This window comes from Bos javanicus, chromosome 19 (genome assembly GCF_032452875.1).
Source record: "Bos javanicus breed banteng chromosome 19, ARS-OSU_banteng_1.0, whole genome shotgun sequence".
Taxonomy (NCBI): domain Eukaryota; kingdom Metazoa; phylum Chordata; class Mammalia; order Artiodactyla; family Bovidae; genus Bos; species Bos javanicus.
In genome coordinates, this window is record NC_083886.1 from 56,998,134 (window position 1) to 57,010,459 (window position 12,326).

The following is a 12,326-nucleotide window of genomic DNA, read 5'->3' on the forward strand; positions in this document are numbered from 1 at the left end:
TTTTTTGGCCACGAGGCATGTGGGATCTTAGCTTCCTGACAAGGGATCAAACCCCCACCTCCTGCAATGGAAGGCCAAGTCTTAACTGCTGGACCACCAGGGAAGTCCCTGAAAAGCTGAGATTTCTAACACAGCAGACTTCAGATGTGATCAAGTGCATTCAGGGTGGTATGGCCGTACACAATAGCAGACCTCAGAGCATATTTCCCTTCTAGCAAATTGAGAGATGGAGACTTGAAACTTTTGTAATTGATCTTAAATCTTACATAGGTCATTTACAGTCAGTATACTTCAGGAGGGGCACAGGTGGGCAGCTTGGAGTTTTTCAACTTGAACATCAACTTAGTTTTTAGTTTAGGTTTTTAAATATTTATTTACTTGTCTGTAAGTTGGCTTAAAGCTCAACATTCAGAAAACGAAGATCATGGCATCCGGTCCCACCACTTCATGGGAAACAGATGGGGAAACAGTGGAAACAGTGTCAGACTTTATTTTTCTGGGCTCCAAAATCACTACAGATGGTGACTGCAGCCATGAAATTAAAAGACGCTTACTCTTTGGAAGGAAAGTTATGACCAACCTAGATAGCATATTGAAAAGCAGAGACATTACTTTGCCAACAGAGGTTCGTCTAGTCAAGGCTATGGTTTTTCCTGTGGTCGTGTGTGGATGTGAGAGTTGGACTGTGAAGAAGGCTGAGCGCCGAAGAATTGATGCTTTTGAACTGTGGTGCTGGAGAAGACTCTTGAGAGTCCCTTGGACTGCAAGGAGATCCAACCAGGCCATTCTGAAGGAGATCAGCCCTGGGATTTCTTTGGAAGGAATGATGCTAAAGCTGAAACTCCAGTCCTTTGGCCACCTCATGCGAAGAGTTGACTCATTGGAAAAGACTGATGCTGGGAGGGATTGGGGGCAGGAGGAGAAGGGGACGACAGAGGATGAGATGGCTGGATGGCATCACTGACTCGATGGACGTGAGTCTGAGTGAACTCCGGGAGTTGGTGAGCAACAGGGAGGCCTGGTGTGCTGCGATTCATGGGGTTGCAAGGAGTTGGACACGACTGAGCGACTGATCTGATCTGATCTGATCTGACCAGGTCTTAGTTGCAGCATGTGGGATCTTCTATCTTCATTGCAGCATGTGGGATGTAGTTCCCTGACTAGGGATTGAACCCAGGCCCCCTGCATTGGGAATGCGGAGTCTTAGCCACTGGACCCCTAGGGAAGTCCCAGTTTTTAGTTTTGAAATATAGACTGGGGAAGACTTTAGTCCACTTGGCCTTCTTAATAATTGGCCTGTTGAAAATGCCTCTGTGTTAGGAAAAAAAAAAAAAAGACTGGAAAACTAACGCTTGGTGGCATTAGAACATTCATGTAAAAAAAAATTCATATGCTTCTTTGGGAAAAAAATATGTTGTGTATTTTAAAATGCCTATTTTGGCTGATGCTGGTGCTTATCCTTCTGGGCACATTTTTTACATACAGGATTAGGCATCTTGAAATCTCTTACTTAAAAGTGAATTCTTATTTGTAGGCTAGGTTACCAGTCTCCTGACCAGATGAAATCTGAAAGTCAGGCATCTAGAATAGAATGATGGTCTGAAGGGAGTCATTTCTCTGATGATTAGTCATTATTTACCAACTTAACTGGAGGGAAAAGATGATGGTGTCTGCTTTACTAAAAGCCCTTTTTTTCCCCTTTTAATGCTCCTTAAAATTAGCTGGTGTTAGGCAGAACCCTCTGTATCTAAAAGTCAGGAACCGGAAGTCAAGTAGGTTTCACTTGTGATCAAAACCATGTATTTGATGCACTTGATGTCAGAGTGCACAGAACGAATTGCCTGGTCTGAGTACTCCTGAGCAATGTGAGTCAAGACCAAAATCATCATAGAGGGAGAAAATGGGTCCGTGATGGTTGTTAATGGAGACCTGGGCGATTTTGTGATGGGTGCTTTTCTCTGCAGTGGATCTTTCATGCTCTGTCATCACCTGTCAAGAGAGAACTAGGTTATTGGGCATACCCATAGAAGGGCCTAAGTATTTTGGAAAGGTCAACCTGAGAGGCGATATCATGTAGCCAGGACATTGGTCCTGTGTGCCCCTTGCCAGGGGGCCTGGCTGAAGAGTTAACAGATTATAAATAGATTGCCCTCTTGGAGGGATTCCTTTGGTAACCAGACCTGAACACAGAGCATCTTTGAGTCAAGGTCATCTTGTGACCCCCTCTCGGTGTCTCCCTCACATCTTCAATTTGAGTGGAAAGGATGTCTTTTCACATCTTGTCAGCTTTGTGGTTACCAGTTTCTACACAAGTGATTGATTCCTCACGAGGATTGGATGGAAAATAAATGTAAAGGGGTTTTACTGCTGTAAATATAGCTCATTGACGTTTTGGTGGACAGCAGGCACAATACAGCCTGTCCCAGGGCTACAGCTAGTTAAATAGGGAAATTTGTATTCATTTCACAGCTTTCAACCAGAGTAAACTGTTCTCCCCAATGCGGATCTTAAGAAAATGTTCTGAAATATCACCAGTCTAAAAATACCCACTGGTAAAGTTTTAGACACACTGTGTAACTGAGAAGAGGGGAAGTAGAGAAGGCTGAGAAAATAACCAAACATCAAATAAAAAGGAACTGAAATTTAAATAGAAAAGCCCTACAATCTATAAAAGCAAGCACTTATGTAAAAGAGTGCTCTAAATGAGCTATTCATATGACCCCAGATGTTGATTTCCATATTAACTATTATTTGTTTCTCTGACACAAGCGTTACATGTCTGCTATGTATAAAATCAGTACTTTTCTATTTTCATCATAGTTTGTCTAAAAATAATTTCCTTTCTCTTCAGAAGCAGATTTTTGGCATTCGGGGCTTTTTGCTTCGTAAATAAAAAACTGCGTTAGGTTGTATTCATTTGTTTTTCTTTTATGTCCCTCTCCCTTTTTTCCTATTAAGTTTCCTTTCAGGGAATGTGTATTGCATGATTGTTTGTAAGAGTGAAAACTGGAGATAGAGCAGGTGTTCCATCAATAAAAGATTAGTGAATGCATGATGGTCTGAGATAGACTTCTCTAGAAAGGAACCAGGGCTCCTTGGAGACATGATGGGTTCGAGGAAGGGGACAGAAAAGCAGAAGGTGAACCTGGAGCGTCTTTCTGTGCCAGAAAGTAAGCAAGTGCTTCAACAAGTGATTGGGGCGGGTACCCCCCGGTGGTCCTGTGGTTAAGACCCCGCTTGCCAATGGAAGGGATTCAGGTTCGATCCCTGGTCTGGGAACTAAGATCCCACATGCCACAGGGCAACTAAGCCCATGCACCAAAACTCCTAGGGGCTGCAACGAAGACCCAGCGCAGCCAAAAATAAATTAATAGGCAGTTTTTTAAAAGTGATGGGGGCAAGTCTAAAGGACCCAGGAGCCACTGAGTGAGCTCCTGCAGGCCATATCCAGGCTGCTCTGTGGGCGTGTGGTCAGGCCCGAAGTTAATGGCAAATGTCAGCAAATTGTGTACCTTTGAAAACCCTTTTAATTGAAATTAATTATTCATTTTTATGACTGGATTATAGTCCCTTTTACAGACCACTGGGAATCACCCAATAATTTACAACTGAAGTAAAGATGTTCTGTAATCTCATATGCACTGGGACCATATTTTTTTACAAGAAAAATGTGCAAAAGTAGGGGGTAGTTTAACAAAATATTTGAAATTAGGATGGCTAGAAAATTTAGGATACATGGCTGGTACACACATACACATATGTGTGTATAAATATATACATATGTGTTGTTGTTGTTCAGTTGCTTAGTCGTGTCTGACTCTCTGTGACCCCATGAACTGCAGCACACACCAGGCTTCCGTGTCCTTCACTGTCTCCCTGAGGTTGCTCAAATTCATGTCTATTGAGTCGGTGATGCCATCTAACCATCTCATTCCCTGTCACCCCCTTCTCCTCCTTCCCTGTCTTTCCCAGCATCAGGGTCTTTTCCAAAGAGTCAGCTCTTGGCATCAGGTGGCCACAGTATTGGAGCCTCAGCTTCAGCATCAGTCCTTCCAGTGAATATTCAGGGATGAACATCATATCCATATCAGATCTCTGTAAACTGGCAATTCCACATTTGGTCACCAGGTGGCGCCTGGCTGGTGTAAGAAAAATGTACAAGGAAACTGAACACCAGGATAAAAGGCCAATGAGGTTTGTGCTCACACAAAGTCATCTTCAGCAACCCCTGGGAACTCATTGAAAGAGTTCCTGTGGCTGAGTGCTATACCACCTCCTCCGTGAAGCCTTCCAGATTACCTCAGCCAGAAACAGTCACTTCCTTATAGTTGCCCTTTGGTTTGGCTTTTTTCTGCTTAATGTTCCGTTTTTTGTGTGTAGCAGTATCATCTTCCTTATAATGCTGCTTCCTGAAAGAGCAGGACGTTGTCTTTTCCACTTGAAGTCTCTCTTTACACCCAGCACTGAGGGTTGTGGATAAGACTCTGATTGGGTTAATGAAAGGCTGCTAAGGCAGAAGCTTTGGTAGGTAGGAGCCTACAAACCAGGTTAGTTTCTCCTAAAGAGATTTTCAATGGTTTTCTTTTGTGGTGGGGGAGAGAGGTAAAGAGCTAAAATGTAAGCATGGATTTAATTATACTATAAAGGCTGTATGCTTAGTCACTTAGTCATGTCCAACTCCTTGCGACCCCATGGGCTTTTGCCTGCCAGGCTCCTCTGTCCATGGGATTCTTCAGGCAAGAATGTTGGATTGGATAGCCATTCCCTTCTCTAGGGAATCTTCCCGACTCAGGGATTGAACCTGAGTCTCCTGCATCGGCAAGCAGGTTCTTTACCACTGAGCTACCAGGGAAGCCCACTACAAAGGATAGTTTTGTCTATATAAACAGTTGATCCCGGGATGTATTTCCTTGAACGCTGAATAATTTACATCCCATTGCCAGTTATCATCAAAAGTTATATTCTAAGTGGGAGATGAGGAACACTAGCTTTCCCCCGACCCTTTCCTTTTGTTTTTCTTCTTTGCGGGGAGGATGTGGAGAAGGGGCAAAGAGTGAAGGGAGAACCTCTATTTTTTTTTTTTTAATTCAGGTAGAAGTTATGGATAACTCTCAAATACCCGTGCAAATAAATATGATTAACTTCGCTACTCCAGAAAAAAATTTTAATCCCAAAGTCATTTATTTTGGCTTTAGAATAGACAAGCATTTGTGTCGGGATTTCCTGCCTAATTACTTTTTGCTTAAGCTTATTTAAGAATTGTTTTAAATTCCTTTAGTGTGACAGCCCAGCAAAATGGTCGGGGGTGGGGTGGAGAAATGGGCCACAGATGGGGTCTGAACCAGGATTTCAGCTTTCCTATATAAAAGCCTCCTGATACACTGCATGCAGGAGAGCAATGTTGAAATTAGCTTTCTGGAGAACAATTTGGCAACGTAGTTTTAAGAGTCTTAAAAATATGCTTACTCTTTGATCCAGTAATTCCACTTCTAGGAATTTGTCCTAAGGAAATAATCAAGCAGGCACGCAGAAATGTAGGGACAAGGCATTCACCGTGACATTTAAGGGGAAAAAAAGTAAAACCCCAACTGGAAACATTGAATAATGTGGAATTGATTAAAGTAGGCCCCGTCTTCATTTTGGCATGCTGGATCTTTAGTTGCGGTATGTGGGATATAGTTCCGTGACCAGGGATCGAACTGCAGTGGGAGCATGGAGTCTTAGCCAGTAGACCACCAGAAAGTGTTAGTTGCTCAGTCATGTCCAACTCTTTGCAACCCCATGGACTGGGGCCCGCCAGGATCCTCTGTCCATGGGATTCTTCAGGCAAGAATACTGGAGTGGGTAGCCATTCCCTTCTCCAGGGGATCTTCCCGACCCAGGGATCGAACCCGGGTCTCCTGGATTGTAGGCAGATTCTTTACCATCTGAGCCACCAGGGAGGCCCAGACCACCAGGGAAGTCCCTCAATGTATTCTCTTAAGGGTCACATTCATATACATGAAGTATCAGCGATCACACTGAATACACAAAATCAGATGTATAATACCATAGATTCAATTATATTTCCCAAGTAAAACAGTTATAGTCAGCAAAAATCCATGAAAGCATAGAGTTTCATGTGGATGTTCAGTTTTCTGAAAGCAGCAGAAGGGACCAGACTCTTCAGAGCTAGGAGGACCACGTTTTTGCAAAGCTTCAAACACTAGTAGGTTTTCGGGAAACTGTATGTAAAAAATGTTTACTGCCCAAGTGGCATTATAAGAATACCAGGAGCATTGTAGATCACCCTGATTGATCTTCTCCAAGCAATTCCCAATTAAATGTTTTACCGTGTCCCCCTTTTCTTATTTCCTCATTGTCATCACCTCACAACTCCAAACCCAGATGTCTAAACGGGGGGAGAGCGTGAAAGTGTAAGGTAAACGATGGACAATTGAAAACCTTTGATGACCCTAGAAGAGCTCTTGGCTCATGGTTTTTTTTGTTTGTTTGTTTGTTTTCTAAAAACCCTCTGCTTTATATGATCAGCTGTGGAGGAAATTTGTTTTTCACTGTTTGTGGGCCTTCAGTGTACACACGTTGGGGTTCTCTTGTGTTTGCAGTTCCTAAATTCTTCAGACACCGTGCGGCTTCGCCAAAGGACCTTGCAGGTCCGGCTCCGCGTGGTGTAAGGTCAGGCGGAAAAGCCTTTTGTGATTAACTCGGCCACCGTGTGTTGCATGGTATTTGGAGCTGCACCGGGAGCTTTTATTAGTTGTCCACATTTTGAATGCTGACTCACATAAGCTTCATCTAATGGGAAAGGCAGATAAATGTAGCATTCTGGACGCCAGAACGCTCCCACCCTGCCCTCCCAGCAGCTGTGACCTTGAGCAGGTTCACTTACTATGGTGATCGGTCTATCTAAACACACTGTCTTCTCCCACTTTGTCTCTGACACAGTTTCCTTATGCAGCCCCTCCTCCCCAAGAACCAGTGAAGACTCTGAGGAGCCTGATCAACATCCGAAAGGACACACTGAGACTCGTCAAGTAAGTTCAGGTTCCCAGCTGGGGCCAGGTTCCAGGGGCCCCTCTTCAGGCAGGGGCAGCCGACTCCCCAGGGGACCCACAGAACTGTTTCTGCCAGACCCAGAGCCCGGCCTCCAGGCCGTGGACTGCTTGCATGAGATGCGCCTGGATCGTTCAGAACTTTCTGAGACAGTCAGTGTTGGTAAGGAGGCTTCTCTTTTCTGAAAGCCATCGTGGTTATCCCAACCTGATGAACTGTCCAAGACAAAGAGTTGTTGGGGGAGAAAGTGAATTATGCAGATACCTGGACAAACCTGTGTGAAAATGGGATATTTGAACTTGGCACAGGAAGTCCTTATTTTCCTGCTTATATTTACTTTTTGGTTTATTCTTAATCTCGTGTGCCTTTCCTCTGGCACCCTGGGTTTGCTGTTTAATCACCATTGTCAGCATTAGTTATCATCATCTGCCTTCTTTGTGCTATCTCTGAGATAGTGTGTGTGTGTGTGTTTGGCTGTGCTATGTGGCTTGTGGGATCTTAGTTCCCCTACCAGGAATTGAACTTACACCCCCTGCAGCGGAAGCTCAGAGTCTTACTGCTGTACCACCAGTGAAGTCCCGGAGATCATATGATTTTTAAACCGATGCTGCCCTCCAGATAGCAAGTCTGTCTACCAAGAGTTTGGGTTCGAATTAGTGGTTAATGCATAGAGAACTAAGCAGCTGGGGGAGAAAAAAAAAGAGCACAAACTCTAATAAAAGCTTATGCAGGAAAAGGAAAATGATTAGAGATTACTCTGTGGCTGAACTGTGAGTAATGTTGATAGACTCACATTAGTATAGAGGAAGATGTACTGAGCTAACAAAATCATGATGCACTTTGTTAGGGAGCACCCCTGTGTGGAGCAGAGGGAAGGAAGGGAAAGAATGTCTTGGGACTTCCCTGGTGGCTCAGTGTTAAGAATCTGCCTGCCAACACAGGGGACACTGGTTCAGTCCCTGGTCCAGAAAGATCCCGCCTGCCACAGGGCGACTAAGCCCGTGCGCCACAAGTACCGAGTCCACGCTCTAGAGCCTGGGCTCTGCAGCAAGAGAAGTCACCGCGACTGGAAGAACCCGCACGCAGCACGGATGTGAATAAATAATAATTTTTAAAGAACTTTAAAAAGAAAGCCTTGTTCCCATAGGAGAAAGTCAATAGACAACGCCTAAAGCTGAAAAAGTAACCTGAGCCTGTTATTTCAAAACATGCAGGTAAATGCCAAAAACAGTCAGCTGCGGAGGGAAAGGCGGTTTTCTGTGAAGAAGCGGAAAACGGGCAGAAAGAGACCTGCTGCGTTTTTGTCACAAGCCTTGTGGAAACTATTTAAACAATGGCATGAGTAACTTTGATTAAAGTAAAAGCTATTTTTTTAAAAAGTCTGGCAAACGCACAAGGCGCTTAATGGTGGCACCATGAAGTATCAGAAATTGCCTAAATCCCCCCCATAGGACCAACAGGGTGCTCTGCCGTCATTCAAAATGAGGGTAGAGGCCTAAGTGTGTGATCACGGAGGGTAGCCCACAGTAGATTCAATTAAAAAAAGAAGAGAAGGGACTTCCTTGGTGCTCCAGTGGGTAAGACTCAGGTATCCAACGGAGGGGGCCCGAGTTCCATCCCTGCTCAGGGAACTAGATCCCATATGCCAAAACTCAGAGTCTGCATGCTGCAACTAGATTCAGCACAGCCATTAAAATAAACAAACAAATAAATAAATTTGTATAACATAGAAAAAGAAGGGAATTCCCTGGCGGTTCAGTGGTTAGGACTCCTTGCTTCCACTGCAGGGGCCGTGGGTTCAATCTCTGATCAGGGAGCTAGGATCCCACCAAAAGAAAAGGAAAAGAAAAAAGATCACCATAAACATGTTAACGGGCTACCCCCGAATGCCGAGTCTTTGTGGTTTTCTAGATGTGCCGAGGAAGTGAAGACCCCCGGGGAAGAGGCGGGCAGAGCCAAAGTCCACTACAACGTGGAGTTCACCTTCGACACGGACGCTCGGGTGGCCATCACCATCTATTATCAGGCCACCGAAGAGTTCCAGAATGGCATCGCCAGGTAAGAAAAAGGGGCCAGGGGAGCCACGTCCTTCCCACACAGGCCAGGGTCCATGCCTGATGCGCTCCCCTGCAGAGGAAAACATTCTTTTTCTACACTCAGGTTGAGAACTGTTCCTGAATTCGGATTTTCTTACTCACGCAGTCTTGTTCACTTTTTCTCTTCAAACTATGCTGTCTTGGTACAGTGACAAGTACCAGCATATTCCTTCAGGTCATCACGATGCTGTTAGAAATCAATTAGGCTGGGTCGACTTCCTGGTCTAGTGGCTAAGACTCCACATTCTCAATGCAGGGGGCCTGGGGTTCAATCCCTGGGCAGGGAATCTAGATCTCACATACCCCAATTAAGACATAGCACAGCCAAATAAATAAATATTTAAAAAAATCTTTTAAGCTACATTTCTGTGGATATGTGGGTTGAATAGATACCTTTTAAAAATTACTTATTTACTTATTTATTTTTGGCTGTGTTAGGTCTTAGCTGTGGCAGGATCTTCACTGCAACATACAGGATCTTTTCATTGCAGCAGGAGGATTCATTTTCCCAAAGCAGGTGGGATCTTTGTTCCCTGACCAGGGATCAAACCTGCGTCTCCTGCATTGGAAGGTGGATTCTTAATCACTGAACCACCAACGCTCAGTCACTCGTTCATGTTCGACTCTTTGCGGCCTCATGGACTGTAGCCCACCAGGCTCCTCTATCCACGGGATTCTCCAGGCAAGAATGCTGGAGTGGGTTGCCATTTCCTCCTCCAGGGGATCTTCCTGACCTGGAGATCAAACCCTGGGATCAAACCCAAGTCTCTTGCATCACCTGCATTGGCAGGCAGATTCTTTACCACTAGCGCCACCTGGGAAGCCCTCATAGGGAAGTCCCTAAATAGGTAACTTCAATAGCATCACCAAGCAAGGGCAAAGAAAAGAAATTATAAGGAGATCTTTTTTCTTTTTTCTGTTCCACTCTATACTGAGAGCCTGTTGATAATTGACAGCAGACACAGAACAGAGGAAACCATCAGATCTTCTGGGCCAGACGGTAACTTGTGCTTTGCTTCCCACTTTGACCAACAGCTACATCCCCAAAGACAACAGCCTGCAGTCGGAGACGGTGCACTACAAGCGTGGGGTATGCCAGCAGTTCTGCCTGCCCTCGCACACCGTGGACCCCTCCGAGTGGGCGGAAGAGGAGGTGAGCAGCCGGCGGCCGCCAGGAGAAAGCACAGGGCAGGTTCCACGCACAGACCCGCAGGGCGCGGGAGCTCCTCGGGACCCCGGCCGGCAGCACAGGACCGGCCCCGGTGCTCAAAGGCGTGCTCCCCTTCAGCCTTCTAATGCCTTCGTGCCCTGGGAAGGACACATCTAATTTTTCTATCCCAGAGCAGCCCCATTAACCTAGGATATTTTGAGGAAGCCGTGCCCAAAGGAAAGACCTATAGGTTAGCAACCTTTACATCTATGAGGTTTCTTAGAGACTGGTAGCCTTCAACTCAATGGACTTGGGTAGTTGGAAATGGCAACCCACTCCAGGATGCTTGCCTGGAAAATCCCAGGGACAGAGGAGCCTGGTGGGCTAAAGTCCATGCTGTTGCAAGAGTGGGACACGATGTAGAGGCTAAACTACCAGGTAGTCACCAGGTTGACCGGTGAGGAGCTACGACGAAGTTAAGGCCTCCCTGTCTGGTGGATAACTGTGCCCTTTGGATGTAAGGCCCCCTCCTCCCTCGCTTTTTCTTTTCTTTCCCTTCAGCTTGGCTTCGACCTAGACAGAGAGGTTTACCCGTTGGTGGTCCACGCCGTGGTGGATGAAGGCGATGGTACGGTGCTTCCCGTCTTCTGGGCTGCACGTGGGCCTGTTTGTGGCAGGCAGGCTGGCAGCAACTGCGGCCTCAGATCCACAAGGCTCCTCCGTGGGCATCAGTTTCCACATCCCAGCACATCCCTCCTGCTCCCAGCCTCCTCGGGCACCGACAGTCCTACTGGGTGACTTAACCTGCCCCTTGCTGTGAAGCCAGAGGGTCACAGGGGCTCGGGGAAGGTGGGTGGGGTCAAGCTGTATCATTAGCAGTCTTCTTCCCCATCCGTGTGCCTTTCTTTCTTTCAGAGTATTTTGGCCATTGCCACGTCCTGCTGGGCACTTTTGAAAAGGTCAGTGGGTGACGTTATGGGCCTTGCTTTGGTACACACTGCTCTGTCTCTCCTCCGAGAACACGTGGAGGCCCCTTCTCTGGCTGCCTGGGCTTGGCAGAGCGGGTCTGACTGGGAGGCTGTGGGAAGCCGGGGGGAGCACCCCCTTGCACACCCAGGGCCACAGAGGGCCAAGTTCCAGCTCAGCCACCAGCTTGCTGATGCCCCTCGACTCCTTAGGCCTCGTTTTGTCTTCTTAAATCGGAAGGGTTAGACTACATGCTTGAGGACCCTTCTAGAATGAGGAGTCTGTCGTTCCACTCTCCGGGGGATGGGGCTGGGGGGATCCAAGAATGTGCCTAATTGAGAGAAGTAACAGGAGAACAGCTGGTCTCCCTTCTTCCTTGTCATAACTGTCGTGTTTTTGTGTTTTCCCTCCAGCACTCAGATGGCACTTTCTGTGTCAAGCCCCTCAAACAGAAACAAGTGGTAAGTATTCGAGGGCCGGGGACTGTTGGTGTTTCCCGACTTTGCTCTCTGTTTCTCTCTCTCTCTCCCCACTCTTCTGCTAAGCGCTCTTTTTCCCACCTCCCTGCCTTTTTTTTTTTTTTTTAATCAAAGAAGAAAAGCAGAAAGGGATGCTTTTCTGTGTTAGAAACGACTTGGGTGGCCTGAAAGGACGAGATTTGTCTCCTGACATTAGGTTTAGGGAGAACTCTTTTCATTGAAAAGGCCAGGCTGAGAAACTAACATTTCCAGCTAAAAGAATAAAACTATCAGGGTCTGATTCAGGGCCAGTTAGAGCTCTTGGCTTAACGTGTCCCAACATTTCTTTTCTCAAATTCAAAGTCTGCTGGCCATCTGCCCCCTTTCAGGGTGACGGGCAAGTTATGCAGGTGTCTGCTGGAAGCCCTGACCCCTGAGGCTGGGGGAGAGCCGTGGAGGGCAGGAGGGGAGAGTGGAGTCAGCGGCATCACCCAGCGAGGGTGGCTCATTATGTGGAGGGTGAGGGGCGGTCGAGTGTGGGGCGGGGTACGCCTCAGTTGAGATTCGAAGAAAGCCTCCCTCCCCCACGATGGCCGACAAATA

The 12,326-nt window shown here is 46.4% G+C and overlaps 1 protein-coding gene across 2 annotated transcripts in view; it reads left to right on the forward strand.

Annotated features, from left to right (window-relative positions):
* RNF157 (ring finger protein 157) overlaps nucleotides 1-12,326 on the forward strand; it is a 74,971-nt gene that overhangs the window by 41,122 nt on the left and 21,523 nt on the right. For both annotated transcript variants that reach the window (XM_061392783.1, XM_061392782.1), the window contains exons 3-8: nucleotides 6,946-7,034; nucleotides 8,965-9,111; nucleotides 10,185-10,302; nucleotides 10,861-10,927; nucleotides 11,215-11,258; nucleotides 11,679-11,726. In XM_061392783.1, the coding sequence (XP_061248767.1) occupies nucleotides 6,946-7,034; nucleotides 8,965-9,111; nucleotides 10,185-10,302; nucleotides 10,861-10,927; nucleotides 11,215-11,258; nucleotides 11,679-11,726 (513 nt within the window). The remainder of the gene's footprint in view (nucleotides 1-6,945; nucleotides 7,035-8,964; nucleotides 9,112-10,184; nucleotides 10,303-10,860; nucleotides 10,928-11,214; nucleotides 11,259-11,678; nucleotides 11,727-12,326) is intronic.